This window comes from Epinephelus fuscoguttatus, linkage group LG17 (genome assembly GCF_011397635.1).
Source record: "Epinephelus fuscoguttatus linkage group LG17, E.fuscoguttatus.final_Chr_v1".
Taxonomy (NCBI): Eukaryota; Metazoa; Chordata; class Actinopteri; order Perciformes; family Serranidae; genus Epinephelus; species Epinephelus fuscoguttatus.
Window position 1 is genome coordinate 10,326,986 of NC_064768.1, and position 16,947 is coordinate 10,343,932.

The following is a 16,947-nucleotide window of genomic DNA, read 5'->3' on the forward strand; positions in this document are numbered from 1 at the left end:
TCACCTAGGTGTCACACCATCCACCATCCCCTCAACCTCTGTAGTATATGAGCTGGCAATGTCAGCTCATATACTGCGTCACTTGAATGTTGATTTGATACATATGAAATGTACAAATGCAAAACATTTCTGGTTTGCAGAGACATACAACGCAAACATTTTCTTTAAGTGACTACAAGTGGATCAGGATAAAATGAGGCAAAGCTCAGATCTATACATGCTGACATCTCGTCTTAATTGTGTGACAATGCCAAGATGCAGCAAAAAAGTAAACACAGGGGATCATATCAGCTTTTCTAATGTCCCACAAGGTCACATAGCTGGAAAAGTTCAACCAGCATCCACTCAGGCTGCTCCTTACCAATTATGAGATGTCACTGACCTCATAACAAATCTGAAAGGTTAACAAGCAGATCAACAAACACTCACGTAAGCAAAACTGGAGCAATTTATCATACTAGCAGCGTGTGTTTGTGAATACGAGCACCTATTTATGTCTGTTCTGATTACACTGACAAACACACTGACCTCAGCAAGACCCTCCAGTGGCCAGCACATGACAGAACAAATACACATTTAACCCCCAACGCATCCAAAGGTTCCCACGGCCTTGCAAACTCATACGCGCACACTCATGCGTGAATGTGCATGCACATATGCAACCAGCTGTACCTTCCAGGCAGCAGATCCTCCAGAGGCCAGAGTGGGTGAGTGCCCCAGGGTCCTTCTTGTCTTTATTGTTGGAGTCATCCTGGGAAGAGTTGGCCGTGCTGTTGCAGATGAAGGCGCGGGCATACAGCCAGTAGTCTGTACCGATGGCCACCGTCATCAGGGCAAAGGCCGCAAACGCCCCCATGGTGGTCAGCAGAACCTGGATGCCACGCTCACACCACACCAGCGCTGGGCGGGGAAGGAAACTGATGTCTGACAAAAACACAGACAGAAAAAAAGTCATGTGTAACACATAAGTTGTTAGTCATTTCAAAGAGTAATCCATTACTTTACTGAATTACTCCCCACAGAAAGTAATGTGTTACACTACTTGTTAATTTGCTTTTGCGTTTCTCCACAACAACGACTGAGATGCATTGTCTTGTAACTGCAAGTTAACAATAATATAATATTGAACCTTACACATGCCCACAAATCAGCATCAAACAAGGATCAGGAGAACCAAACTGCAAAGGCTTTAACTGCCTCAAAATAAAACTATATTACATAAAAGAGGTTGGCCTTCACAACACAGCCGAACATAGAAAGATATTAATTGCCTCACAATAATAAAGTAATAGGCCTAAATAGAATAATATAAAGAATTGCCTTCCTAACACTATTAGATGATGACACACTTAAAAGAAAATAAACATGTTTGAATGGCATATGAACTGCATTTAACAGGCTAAACACACTCAAACAAAATCAGTGGAGTTGCTTGCTCACCAAACCATGGCTTTATAGTTTAGTCCAGCTTATGTTATGTTTTATCACTAAAGCAGTGGTTCTACCTCATGAGATCATCAAATTATTTGTCAGACAACCTGTTCCTCCTCTGAGTCAGCACAAGACTGCCCAGTGTGAAGAGCCAATCACTGAACGCCCACTGTTTGCCTACAAGTTATGCCGGCCTTCCACCAAATGACTTTTCAAGCAGTTTCATTGTCACAGACAATTTCCACTGTCAGACTAAAATCATGAGTGTTTTACTTTAGTTGATGCATGCTCCTGGGATCTTGATTGTTTGATGTAAGGTGGTCATAAAACTCAGTCTGAGCTGTCTTAAGTCAGTCTTTCTCTCATCTTGACATTCTGATAAAATCAAACATGTTTGATATTACTGTAAGTTTTTAGCCTTGGCTCATGCAAATGTTGAAATTCAATGCAACCTGGTCTCATTACCAAATCGTCGAATACCGGCACTTGATGAAAAAGCTGTCCTTTCATGTTGGCATTATCACGTCAGAGGCTGGTGTTTGTTTCCTGTATGAATGTAAAGCCTAACCCTGTTACTCCTTCTAAACCTAACCATGTGCATGTGTTGGCTAAATGTTGTTGAAGAAAAAAAACATGAATTGCTGTTGTACCCACATAGCATTTATTTTGAAAGGGACTGTATGCAAACTGTACATTTCCTGTGAAAACTAACATGTATTTAAAAAACCCACAATGCATGTAACAGGCTGAAGTTAACATGGTGTCCCAGAGCGTCAACAATGCATCCTTGGTTCCTTGCACGTCATAGGACGACATGGAAATTCAATGATTAAGCATCAATATGTTTTGAGTCTGGAATGAGAATGTGTTGTTCCATGATGTGAACAATGCCACCGACCAAAAGCGCTCTCTCCAGCACCAAACAGGAAGCACGCAAACCGGGTAGACAGCAAACACGGAGGAGGGGGCGCAAGAACGTGAAAAAGTCTTGGTTTGCTTGTACCGTGCAAAAAGAAAAGAAACTGGTGGAGCTGTGACGTGAACAAGAGTTGGGCCTCTAGTTTCCTGGCGCGGTGCGGCACAGGGTGGTGCAGGGTGGCGAACCCTGTGCAGAGCTAGTTTCGAGCAGCGCAACCCAACTCAGTTTGGTAGTTTGGCAGACCTCCCCCTGCTGCGCCGAGATGGGTGTGGCGGCGCAGCAGGGGGAGGTGTCGACAGATGCAGCTTGGCGCAGTGACAGTTTCGTGCCAAAAGACTTCGCCGAAGGTGCGCTAAAAGCTCGCCAGCTGAAACCAGGCCTACTGTCAACGCAGGTGGAGCGCAGCCGGTGTAAGCCGAAGTTTGGCTGACCGGCAGACAGTGCTCACACGTCACCAACATCTCACAGGCAGGTTTCCAGAATATCAGGCACAATAACAATGCAATAAATACCCAGAAAACCACTATTCAATGCAACTATCTGCAATCAGCACATAAATGTATCTCTATATTGACTGTCCCGTCACATCTGATGTCAGATCAAAGGGGATTGGCACCGTTTGGCACGTTTGGCACGCGTAATGGAAACCCAACCTGATTTGATTAACAAAACTAATGAGTTCACATCCCTCTCAGCCAGCCACAAACAGCCACAGCATCAGAGAGGGAGTATATATTCAGCATCTGTCATCTTAGAAAAGTCAAAAGAAAAACAGAGTGAGACTGCGAGAGAGAAAGAGAGAGCACGCGCGCACGAGAGAAACGCAACATTGATTTACAATTGTGGTGAAGTTTGTCCGTCTGACACTGCTGCTCTCTTCTGCCATGACGAATTGAGTAAACTCTCATTTAAGGGCAAGGAGAGGGGCTCATTTGATTGGTGTGATGTGAATCGGCTGTGTAAAACTCACTCAACGCGCACAGTGTGCCAAACTTGCAAAATCCACCTGGCCACACCCAGTTGCCGAAGCGCAGGTGTGCTGTGCCTCCGCCTCGCCCGGTCTGCGAAACTAGAGGCCTTGGTGTTCAATTCAGCGTGTATCGGATCTACCAACCAACATTTACTATACTATAGTGAGAATCCTAATTTTTGAATCAGGTCACCTATCATTCCCACGGTCTCCTTCCACTAAAATAGCGCAGCTATCCAACACAGGCTGGTAGCAAGTGGAAGTGTCAAAATCAGGCCTACTGATTTTAAGACTAAACACATATCTAAAGAATCCATTCATTTCGATATTCAGGTTCATGTGAAACTAAATAATCTGTGGTTTCAGTCATTTATTTCCACCAAGGTTAAAAAATGCCTCAAAAGGCTGAAATTAATGAGGTGCTAAAAATAAGACACGTAACCATTTTTGCATTCTGCCCTGTTCACAATTCATGTATTGAACTGTCAAATATTTATGCATTAATAGAAATACTGTCCCCCATGGGCTACTGTGGGTGACTGGTGGGAGCTGCTGATGGGGTTGAGTCTTCCCATTGCATTCTGGGTGAGCAGCACACTGGAGTAGTTTTTAATCAAAAACCAGCGTACACAGCCTAAAGCAGGAAAGAAATGTTGGCAGCAGAGGAACAAAAATGCTGACCTGATAAATCAACAAAAATATGAGACATCAAATATTGTTATAAAAATGAACAGTGAAGGGTGGAAGATGGGGCGCTGGGAAACACAGAGATTCCTCCTTTGTAAGTCTCTCAATGAGTTTCCCTGAAAAAAAAAAAAAATCAAATAAAGTTAGAAAATCCAATATTTCATGGATCAGTGGATTCTCTCAGCAGGTAGGAACATTTGAATTCTGACCTTCTTGTCAAAATCTAGATTTCCAATAGACTCACTTTAAGAGGTGTTGATATCAAAAGAGTTTGCTGATACGAAGGGCAATCTTTGGAGTTTATTTGCTGATAAGATCAATAGGACATCAGGTAGAAAAATACTAATAAGCTTAAGTGGAAAAGACACTGAAGGGCAACTGAAAAAGAAATGCAAAGCAGAGGTTTACGTAGACATTAATTAGAAAAGGAGGGTAAAAGAGACGAGAGGAGTGGATGATGAGACGAGAAGAGATGAGTGCGGAAAAGGAAAGAGGAGAGAAAAGACTGAAATGGAGGCTGAGAGGTGAACAGTGAAATGAACGACAAGAGAAACAACACATCTGTTGTGCTTTAGGAAACATAAATGAAACATCCAGGGAGAGAAGCAGGGAGGGGGCAGATCTGCATAAACGCACTGCATTCAACCATTTAGTTCCTCAGTAAGATTCTAATCGTTTGACTAAACATAGTGGACAAATGCTGGCATGAAAACTCATATCTGGAAAACCCAGACTGCAATTTCCGTTCATGAGATCCACAAATGGGAGTATTAATGTAAACAATCCATCGCACAGAGAATATCAATCCCAGTGTGGGCTTTTAAACGATATGGCTAATTCAGTGGGCCTGAGGGGTGTTTCCATGGCAACACAAATCCCAAAATAAAAGAGACCACTGGTACATTGACCCTGAAACTGACCCGCCTGCTGCACAAGGTATGTCCAAACAAGACTGCAGAAAGAGATCATTGCACTGGGGGTAACACTTTACTTGAAGGTGTCGACATAAGGGTGACATAACACTGTCATAACTATGACATGACACTGTCATGAACTTGTCATAAACATTATGTACATGTCATAAATGTTTATGATTGATGTCATTAAGTGTCATTCAGTTTTTGTAATGACAAGTTGACATTGTTTGGGTTATCTTGATTATGACAATTTGACATTAATTAAAGTGACATTTCCAGAAATTGTCTTTGTCATGACAAGTTGACATTAAATTTGTTTGGGATGTCCTTATAATGACAACTTGACATTAACCAGGATGACATTACCAGAAGATGTCTTTGTCATGACAACTTGACATTAACAAGAAATGCACCTCTTTTAGTGTTTATGACAAGTTGACATAATGATTATGATTGTTATGACAAAGACAACTTCTGGTAATGTCACTGTAATTAATGTCAAGTTGTCATAATCAAGACAACCCAAAAAATGTCAACTTGTCATCACAAAAACCGAATGACACTTAATGACAGCAGTCATAAACATTTATAACATGTACATAATGTTGATGACAGGTTCATGACTGTGTCATGTCATAGTTAAGACAGTGTCATATCATTCTTATGTCGATACCTTCAAGTAAAGTGTAACTGCACTGGGTGGTAAAGTAACACCATTCAGACAGTGAGTAAATAAATGGATGACAAGATTTTTTTTCCTGAAAATGTGTATTTGGTTTTCCTTTATCAATTCTTTGTAATGCACTTTAACATTATGCACTTTTTTATACCTTAAAGCTCCAGTGTGTGGGATTTGCAGAAAATGTCTCAAACAGGCCCAACAGCATTGGAGAAACACTGGTTTGTGATGTGAAACTGCTTTATGAAGTGTTTTTACCAGTTTTTAATCACTCATTTTCCTTTTTCTTTTGGAGAAGAAGAAACCTCTGCAGATAATTCCAATTCACACTGCTAGATGCCATCATCATCCCCCTAAATCGTACACACTGTTCCTTTAAAATAAAAGCCTCAACATCATTTTGATGGTACACTACCTTGTAATAGTAAGAATGGTCATGTCATTCCACCACCCGAGCCCTGAATGGCCTTTTTCCTAGGATGGCCAAGGCATGACCAGCTCTACTATCCCTTTGATTGACTAGTACTCATTGCCTTTGTTGGTTGGGTTGTTTAGGTTAAGGCAAGAGGAGTGAGATTCGTTAGGGTTAGGGTAAGAATGTCAGGGTAATAATCCATAGAAATCCATAGACCAATGGCATCTGGTGACATTTCTGAAGAAGATGGAAGATGTCCGTCGAAACATGTCAAGGTAAAACAAACCTTATCTTGTCTGATATAAAAGAAAAGAAAAACACTAATGTCAGGGTAAGCCGATTAGAAGCAGAGTAAGGCAGAGTAGGGTGGGTCATGCCTTGGACACTATATATAAAAAAAAAACAAAACAGAGAACATATGCCCTGCACTATGTAACTCTCAGCAGCTCCCCTGCCGAAAGAGCCTAATGATTTACAACACTACAGCACACACCACTAGTTACGTGTAAGAAGCAAGCTTAGTTTATCTTTTTTTTGTTTTGGTTTTTTTTTTTACAACTTTTAGTCTCCTTGGCTTGTTGGTAATTGTCGACTCAAGTGGTGCGTACCAATTGTTGTAAAGTCCTTGTATAATTTGTTTGGTGGATGCTAAAAGAAGCTAATGTTTACCTCAGAGAAATTAGAGCTTCCCTGCTAAGCCATCAAGAGTAACATTAAGCTAGCTAACTGACTTTTTAGCTAGCTAGCAAAAAACTTAACATTTTGTTAGGGAATACAAAGCAGCTGAAAGTTAAGGGTCTACCCCCTTTTTTTACATACTAGATCCCAACAGCACGGAAATGTATTTCTTTCTAATTAATTAATTCATTTTGAGTAAGCAAGGATCTTCATATTGATTGAACTCTATCTAATTTTGGCAAAACTTCAAACTGAGCCATGCTGATCAAATATGCGCCAAAATTATGTTACTGCAATGTGTATTCAGAAACATTTAAGTGTACTGCTTAGCACTAAAATAAGAATGTTTGTGACCCAGCGGCAAAGTTGGAAATGGTCGACTGAGGCACAAGGCATGGCCCAAGGGCCGGAGCACATTCTCATTTTACAGCTAAACAGTTCACTAAAATATGTTTCTGAGAACACTCAGGTGAGAAATAGGCAATGACGTAACATAATCTTGATCCATGAGCAGCAATTGACATGGTTGGCAGCTGTATTAGAGACTCCATGGCTCTGATTGGTTGTTTTCATTCAGCAAGGGTGGATTTTAGCAAATGCCATTAGAGGCAGTAGTAGTTAATTTCACAGACTATCTGTCTCATATCATACATAGTGTCTGTTGTGACAGTTTCAGCAATTATGACAAAAAGTTATTTTCCTAAAGGTTACCAATTGTAGCTTTAATTTTAAATCTGGATTTCGTCATTTAAAACCTAGTTTTGCTAAGCTCTGAGTAGAACTAACCTTGGATTAAATTCATCTTTGGTGGTGCAACCCAGCCTGAGTGTGTGAATTTACTTCAGTGTGCAGATACAAGCCACTTCAGGCAAAAGTGTGGAATTGAAAAAATATATTTTGTGCTCTTACATATGAAAACACAGCTCAGTTGCATCCAGCGTAGACAATGAAAGGTTGAGTATCCTAGCTTTACTTGAGCCTGATTGGTTAGCCTCATCAAAAAATGTACCAACCAACCAAGGCTGCATTTTGCATTAAAAAAAAAAAAAAAAAAAAATCTGTTTTCCAGAGTTACGTTGCATGTAAATACAACATAATTAAAACTGAATGACATTTCAAGTTTCACACAGATAATTTCAGTTTTGCAGAGCTGTTCAATTAAACCAACACAAATTAATTTTTCACAGCATGTCAATGAATTATCTTACATGTCAGCACTCCCTCCAGTCATCTCTAAATAAGAACAAACATTGGCTCGGTTACACAAATGCCAGCGCAGATTAATCAAAACCGCTTGCCCTCTGAATCCAGACCTCTGTACACATCTGCACTCCAGTCTGTGTGTGTGGTTTCCTGCACAACTGTGTTCACCCATGCTTGTTTGTGTGTTTGAATGTTGCTTGAATATTTATATGCATGTCTCATAAATGTGTGTATGCATAAAAGAATCCACATGTGCATCTGGTGGTTTGCTGCTTGTGTATGCACGTGCACGTCCGCCCGTGTGTGTGTGTGTGTGTGTGTGTGTGTGTGTGTGTGTGTGTGTGTGTGTGTGTGTTACCTGAGGGTATGTTTCTGCCTTTCGCCTCCATCTCTCCTCCCCCCCGCTGCTGCTGTTCTTCTTCTTCTTCGTCGGTGAAGAGCGCTCCGTAGCCCCGGTCCGAGCTGCCTCCATCCACCGTTTATTCTTCGCTTTCTCTCCCCTCTTCCCTCTGCCTCTCCCTCTCGTCTTATCCCTTCTTTCTCCCTCTTCTTCTTCTTCTCCCTCTCCTCTCTTTACCTTGAGCACTCCTTCTCTCCTTTCCAGCGAGCGGGGGATACTTCACTTGGCGTCCTCTCCTCTCATTGAATTGTCATGGCAGTCATCTTAGCTACTGAGAGAAGGAAGAAAGAGGCGGAGGGGGGTAAAGAGCAGATGAGAGAGAGTGGAGAGGAAAGACAGAGAGAGAGGAAGAGAAGCAAAAGACAAGGAGAAGATGAGGAGGAGATAGGAACGAGTGTGAGGAAGAGATGAGAAGAGGAGATGAGGGGGGGCAAAAGGATGGATTCGATTAACGAACGTGACATGAGTCTTGAAACCAGGGGATGCTCCTGTACAGAAGCATCTCCCATGCAAACATGTTGTCTATATGACAATGACGATATGTCTTTGAATAAACAAACAAACAAACAAACATCCAAAACCTGATGCCGATGGGAGAAAACGAGCCCCCTGTCAAACAAGAGAAGCTGGTTTGCCTCTACAGAGAGAGAGAGAGAGAGACATAAAGCAACAGAAAAGAACAGGCGATGCGAGAGAGCGTGCTCTATTCCATTGCCATGGCAACAGTGAATTCCAAAGTCTATGGCGGAGCTGGCGAGTGCGTATGTGTGTGTATATGTGTTTGTGTGAGTGTGTGTTGGGGGAGTAGAGGGATGGATGTAACAGCTGAGAGGATTTTGCTGAGATTAAAAAAAAAATAGTGTGTGAATTCCATTGGTGTGCAGAGGAGCCTGGGTGTCATGCATGACGGATGCAAATACACACACACACACACACGCCCACTTACAGGTTTATGTTCTGGATGTACACAGTTGCATATAGTACATGAGGAATGGCCATTCACAGGAGAGATGACAGATTTGTGAGTCACTGTGGTCACAGTGTCTCGACATGTTTCATCCATCCAACTTTTCCTCCCGTTGGTGCAATGGTTTAATCGCAAGCATTTAGTGCTATTTCATGCTTTGAAATGCACAATGCAGATTTCGCACAGCTGAGAGATCCAGAGCAAGCAGGGAGTCGATGCCTTGCTCGAGGGCATTTCACCAGAGCGGCAGCTTTTCCTGCTTGAACTCACATCCCACATTTCAACAAGCAGAGAGTCTTCCTGAAGAGAAAATCCCCGTCGGCATTGACACAGGGTCAGGCTTTGCTAGTTTTTTTTTTTTTTTTTTTTTTTTTGCAAGCTGTTGCCGAAACTGCAGGGCACCAAAAACCCACATGAAAGGCATCAACAGCACCACAGCAGGGGATCCCGTCAACAACACATCTCTAAGGCATTTCTGACCACAAACTCCTTTTAGAGACTCCCAAGAAAAACGACAGCATCAGTCCTTTGTTCAAATGCCTCAATACGACAAGTGTTTATGTTTAACTGACAGAGGACCTCCAGCAGACTCATGGAATAGTAGTGACTTTTGTCTGCAACCCAATCGCAAGAAGGAATGTTGGTGTTGCATGTTTCCGCAAAAAATCGACCCGGTCTCACTCCGAAGTTGTCCAAATCAGGCGCTTGGTTAGTCACTTGCGGCATCAGACACTGATGAAAAAGCCAACCATTTAAGTCAGCATGACATGCAGCATCCCAGAACGTCAACAACCAACGAAGTCAGGGTACCTTGCATGTTGTATCTGGACGTGGAAAGTCCATGACCAAACGTCGATATGCGATGATGTCAGAGTGAGAATGTGTTGGAACAATGGAAATGTTACATTTGTACATAACTATGTAGTGGATACATTTCTTCATGTTTCAACAATGCTCTGGTTAATGTTAAGTTTTTTGGCAAAAAAAACCCCAAAACAACACTTGGTTATGGTTAGAAAAAGATCATGTTTTCACTTAAAATCCCCGCTTTCAGTGGCACTATCCCCAATGGAACTACAGTGACTGGTAGCTAAAAAGACGAAAGAATGACAATGGCGATGACTCACTAAAACGCAAATGGATATATTGTTTGTTGCTTGGCAGGCGTCTCACCCACTTGACACGGCCATCTACCATCCCCTCTGCCTCCTGATGACAAATTGAGCTCATATACTACCTTATGTTAGAAACATTGAGTATGAAATGTACAAATGTAAGGTATCAGTGGTGTGCAGAAATGTACAATGCCAACATATTCTGCTGGCAACTGGCTGTAGTCTCTTAGAAGCAAAGGTAGTGCTACAGTGACAATTTTATGCAGCTACAAATCTTCATTGAGACAAATTTTGACAAAATTGGTCAAAGAAGTGTGTGACTTTGACATGGGAGACTATGTATGCTGGTGTAGACTCACTTTCCAACAGACAATCAGCCCTGTTTTTTTTTAGCTATTACTGCTGATCTTTTGTAACTAGTGACCAAATGAAGTGGCCAAATGAAGCCTCATGAAGCATTTTCTTTATTTTATGAGCCCACTAGATGGTGCTCTTGGTTTAAAAAGGGAGGCTCAAAGAATGGCAATTCAATGTATTTTCAATCTTTTGTTGAAAAAAAAAAGCGCCATCTAGTGGGCTTATAAAATAAAGAAAATGCTTCATGAGGCTTCATTTGGCCATCATTATTTGTAACCCTCACTTTCTGCAGCTGTTTTGGTAGGCAATGAGAAGTGGTGTGGTCACGCCAATAAAAGGTATCAGATTGCAGAAGGCTATGAACCACTTTGGAAGCCAATTACATGCAACATATTTTGTCATTTAGTTTGGAAGACTTGTTATTATTAAGTAAACTTTACTCGCCCAAAAGTTCTGTACTAACACAAAACAGTTCTTTGGAAAACTTGATGACAAACTTAATGAGATGCTTATGTTACTACCTGACTCAAAGACACCTGAGGACCATCCAAACCTGTCTGAATTACAGCTAAGAATAATTAGGCCAGCTTCTCTGATCAGAGCTTATAGCCACACATGTATTACACATAGTGACACACGGACCAAAAACCCATAGAAATAGAGTGGGGAACCTACAAGGACCTGATTAGACTGAAAACATATTGGATGTGGTTTTGACTTTGGTTTCGCTTTGGGTCTCAGTTACTACAAACCAAGTCACCAGAATCAGATTATTCTCATAAACAGTATGTTTTCCTACAAAAACTAATGCACACAAATTTATACATATCCAACATATTTTGAAAGGCTGCAATCAAATGACAAATGTGCTGATGAGAGTAAACAAGGAAGAAGTCCCGAGTGGTCTTATAAGGAGGTAGGTTGGGGTGGTGGATGGTGGTGGTCACAAAAACATGGACTTTTCCAGGGAGATGCATGTTCAGCGGCGTGTAAACTTTGAGTGAACTCTGGGTCATTTTAAGGTACGTTCTAACGACAGTAACTTTACTTGCCTAAAGCTAATCTCTGTGACTTTACGCTAATTATGTAACTGCACGTTAAGGACATAACATGATAAGTGGGGCACTAATTCGTAGAATACCTAAGAACTGTTGTGTCTGCATTATCATAGGACACATAAGGATTACATAAATCGTTCTATGAGGAAACGTTACCAGAATAATGTTGGTATTGCACGTTTATGCAAACCACGGACAAACTAAAAAACAACCAGTTTTGTTGTCTGTTAGTCTCGAACAGCGGTCTGCAGCTTGGCAGATGTCTCGTCTAGGTGTCAAGCTACATCACTTCAGAAACACTGACATAAAACAAAGAAATGTAACATATCCATGGTTTGCAGAAATGGACAGCAACATTGTTTTCTGGCAACTGGACTGAACCACGAGGACCCATAAAGACCTCTTGTCTGTTCTGTTAGTGATAGATTAACAGCAGAGAGGTGTGACATCTGGAAACATTCCCTGCCAGTGCAGCTGTCTCTCCTTTGATGAAATATTAACACTGACGCTCCTGTAGGCAAGATGTGAATAGTTTCAATAAAAAATACAGAATCAGTTTTTCCACAATCAAAAATGATTGATCAAAAACATGGTCAGACAAAAGCTGACAAAATCCCCATGCGATGGTCTCATTATTATGTAAAAACATGCTCAGTTTATTGGACTAAATCACACATGGGGGGGTTGTGACAGAAAAGAGTCCCCCATCTCATCTCTTTTAAATGAGACCCTGCAGATTCTGCTGTTGTGTGAGTCTAACAGGAACTATTCTCAGTGAAGAGAAAGTAATGAATCAAAATTACAGGCAGAAATCAAAGCGTTTTATGGCAGCAAATGAGCAAGGAGTCCATCCAGAGAAAACTGTACACACTGACGCTGGCTGAAACTCTTCAACACCTCCACCCCCACCAGAGAATAATAATAAGAAATTTAATGTTGCCTTGCATGATTTTTGGCTGATGAAACTTTCAAACTTCCAAAATGTCCTTGTGAAACTGCCAAAGTGTGAAGTTTGCTCATGTAGCATTTAAACACATCCTTTGCTTGGGGCCCATAGACAGAGAAAAAGCACCGACATGTTGTCTGAGATGTCACTGTCAGGTTACTAAAGAGAAGCTCTGAAGATTGAAGTTTTGGTTTCCTGCTCAGGGATGAGCCTGTTGGCTGCAAAATGAGGGATGAGCAATCAACACAGCATCACAGGCTGAGACTCATTTCAATAACGCAAATGCTCTCTCGAACATCTCAGGACATCTCTTGTTTCCTTGAATTCCATCTCATACCAATCATGGCAAAAGTCTAGATTTTGGTTATTCTATTCTATTCTATTCTATTCTATTCTATTTAATTCAACTGGATTCTATTCCATTCTGTTCTATTCTATTTAATTCAATTGGATTCTATTCTGTTCTATCTAATTCAACTGGATTCTATTCTATCCTGTTCTCTTCTATTTAATTCAATTGGATTCCATTCTATTCTGTTCTATTCTATTCAATTGGATTCTATTGGATTCCATTCTATTCACTTGGATTCTATTCTATTCTATCTTCTACTTCACTCTGTTCTGTTCTAAAGCTTTACTCTGGCATTGTTCCATGATCTCCTCCTCTTCTTCATGCATTTAAGCAAAATTACTAGACCCATACAAACTACAGACTGACCGTTGTCAACCTCGTCAAGCTGGTGCTAAAAGTTTATGAACTGATGGCAGCCTTGATTTCAGAAAAAAATTGAGATACTGTCAGGGGAATACTGAGGCTTTTCACAAAAATGAATTCTGCCAAATCTCAATGAGACACTTACTATATGTCAGTGTTTCTAAAGTGAGGTAGTATATGAGCTGACGTGAGAAGTCAAGGGGACGGAGCAATCTGTTGCTGCTCCAATGGCTTTTGTGCCGCCAAATGTGGTGGTTTTTAGCGACCAGTAGCAACTTTTTCAGGAGAGTTTTGCTGCAGAATGTGGATGTTTTTTCACAACTCCTGACCACTTTTCTAGTGGCCTTTGTGTCAGAGATTGTGGATTTGTTTTAGTGAGCCGTTGTTGCTTTTCTGGTGGTTTTTGTGCTACCAAATGTGTTTCTTTTTTTTTTTAAAACACCGGTGGCTACTTTTCCAGTGGCCTTTGTGCCACAGCATGTGGGTAATTACTGACAATCTGTCACCCTGTTTCCAGCATAACTTTGTGCTGCCAAATGTGGGTATTTTAAGCCAAAACATGATCATTACCAAGTGGTTTTTGTGCCTACGTATAACCAGATGTTAATCATAGGGTTGTTAGAAATGTATAATTTTCAGATTGTCTGCTACATAATAATGTACAAATGAAACTTTTTTGTGGTTTGCAGAAATGTAAAATGGCAACTTTTTTTCTAGTTATTGGGTTGCATGATTACTGATTTATTGTAGTTAAAAATATATTGCTGCTCAAACCTTTTGCTCTGAGTTGATATGTGCATCAAAACTTTGCACTATATTCTATGTCCAGTCCATGCCAAATAAACTGTTCAGACCATCTGGACCATGTTTTGTCAAAACAGTAATGCTTCTACCAGTTTGGACACGCTGATGTTTTCTGTACCAATAATATGCCGAGTGGAGTAGTAGTTGTTCTGCATTATCAATACAGTAATACAATCTGAGTTTCAAAGGATAACCCATCTAGTGGTCATCAGAAGACCTGCAGCAGAAAACAGCTCAGTGTTACACTCTGACTGCTGCTTTTTGAGCGCTGTGGAGGACCCCTGGGAGGGCCTGCAATCAGTAACAACAAACAATACATAACAGGATCTCAGACATTGTTATTTTGTGCTCAAAACCCCTAAAATAAACCTGTTTTTCAGGCCAACAGAGCAAATTATAAGGAACATTCCTGCAGCACAACATGGAACAAACACATGCGAGAAGGGCTCGCCGGCGGCGGTGCAGTTGCACAAGGCAGAGGATGAAAGTTCAAGGACAAATCAGCCATGCTCTGCATCATGAATTCAGCGACGGTATGAATCCTGCCGTGAATACAGAGCAGCAGCGGAACATGGACGTAGTGGAGGAGCTGGCTGGAGCACTGGTGATGATTACAACTGCAGCAGAACACCATTGTGACAAGCCACCACCAAAAGCCAAGTCTACAGAGAGAGATCAGGGGCATGATGGGATACAAGGTCCAGTGTTTGGTCTGTTTACATGTCATAGAATTACACTGTAATACTGTAAATACTGTATAAAATGTATAAAGAAACATTTTGAAATATTTTATGGACACCAAATTACAGAACCACATTATGAGAATATTTTTAAGATTTGTTTTCTCTCTCTTTTATTTTGTGTGTGTGCACTAGGCTACACTATGTTAATCCCTGTAATATTATGGGGCACATTGTGTTTTATAACAAATATTTTGAGTTTCACAGGCACACATTCCTGCAAGAGTATTATGCTGACAGCATAGAGTTTTTTTTGCACTGTGTTTTCCCCTAAATCTATATTATACAGTAAATAACACTGACAGATTATTTGGCTGTAGGTTCACTCGTATTAAAGTTAAAAAGGATGTTCAGAGAGAGATCAGTTAAACTTTTCTTATGCATCCTCTTTGTTATGAATCAAAGACAACAGCAAAGTGAAACTGAATAGGCAGGACGCAGGATCACTTTGCTGCTTTTAGCACTATTCAATACTCAGTCTGAGAAATCTAAATCCAGACTCCCGGCTGGAGCCCACACTCTGTACATCCCGCCTGCACATCGGATCCTACACATACTATAACACAGATTGTTCTCTAACAAAGAACAGAACAAATGAAACATACCCGTCATGCTGATGCTGTGATGTTCTCACACAGTGTTTGCTACAACTAATACTGATTATTTCCTTCAGAGAAAAGCACTGCAGCTATACTAGTCATTCACACGCACGCAGGGTCTGTGGTAACAAGTTTATAGTGACCATTTTGTCTTAAGGGATGTCTGTATCTCCTGCCCCTGCAACATCACAAACACTTCGCAGTCTTGTAATGATACTGTATCCTTGAATGCATCACACATGCTCTGTTTCCCTCCCGAGGGTTGCCTTACCTTGCAAAGCGTCTTCACACACAGGTTATCTTCACTTTGCTCTGGGGTTTAGCTTTGTTTGATAAATCCTAAGTACTTACTTTAAATAAACATCAGTGCAATTGGTCGCTCCCAGATGATTTGATCAAGAGTACAATGTGTACATGTACATGTGGTGCGCTGCTCTCCAGCTCTAAGCATGCGTACACCGGTCCGATTGATACGCTGTCATGTCGTCTGCATGACAATATGACAGCGGGATAATAGCGATCGGTTTGATACATAGTTTTGATCAGTTATAAGCTTACCTTACGCAGGGGCAACTTTTGCAGCCGGTGCTGATGCAGGTGGCGGCGAGGTGATGGTTCAGAGAGGGAGAGAGAGAGAGAGAGAGAGAGAGAGAGAGAGAGAGAGAGAGAGAGAGAGAGAGAGAGATGTGAGGCTTGTGTTGCTTTGTGCGTGTATGTTTGTGAGTTATCCTCCCATCATGTATGTATGTATGTATGTACAGTACAGGCCAAAAGTTTGGACACACCTTCTCATTCAATGCGTTTTCTTTATTTTCATGACTATTTACATTGTAGATTCTCACTGAAGGCATCAAAACTATGACTGAACACATGTGGAGTTATGTACTTAACAAAAAAAGGTGAAATAACTGAAAACATGTTTTATATTCTAGTTTCTTCAAAATAGCCACCCTTTGCTCTGATTACTGCTTTGCACACTCTTGGCATTCTCTCCATGAGCTTCAAGAGGTAGTCACCTGAAATGGTTTTCCAACAGTCTTGAAGGAGTTCCCAGAGGTGTTTAGCACTTGTTGGCCCCTTTGCCTTCACTCTGCGGTCCAGCTCACCCCAAACCATCTCGATTGGGTTCAGGTCCGGTGACTGTGGAGGCCAGGTCATCTGCCGCAGCACTCCATCACTCTCCTTCTTGGTCAAATAGCCCTTACACACCCTGGAGGTGTGTTTGGGGTCATTGTCCTGTTGAAAAATAAATGATCGTCCAACTAAACACAAACCGGATGGGATGGCATGTCGCTGCAGGATGCTGTGGTAGCCATGCTGGTTCAGTGTGCCTTCAATTTTGAATGA

At 41.3% G+C, this 16,947-nt stretch overlaps 1 protein-coding gene across 6 annotated transcripts in view; it reads right to left on the bottom strand.

Moving 5' to 3' along the window:
* LOC125905060 (voltage-dependent calcium channel gamma-4 subunit-like) overlaps positions 1-16,222 on the bottom strand; it is a 28,035-nt gene extending 11,813 nt beyond the window's left edge. The window contains exons 1-3 of one of the 6 annotated variants that reach the window (XM_049602866.1): positions 16,159-16,222; positions 8,258-8,570; positions 673-924 (exon numbers count right to left, since the gene is read on the bottom strand). In XM_049602866.1, the coding sequence (XP_049458823.1) occupies positions 673-924; positions 8,258-8,288 (283 nt within the window). In that variant the 5' untranslated portion in view covers positions 8,289-8,570; positions 16,159-16,222. Of the gene's footprint in view, positions 1-672; positions 925-8,257; positions 8,571-8,880; positions 8,960-15,871; positions 16,028-16,158 lie in introns of those variants that run through there. The other 5 variants (XM_049602868.1, XM_049602869.1, XM_049602865.1 and 2 more) reach the window with 5 other exon arrangements.
* Positions 16,223-16,947: the final 725 nt, after the last annotated feature.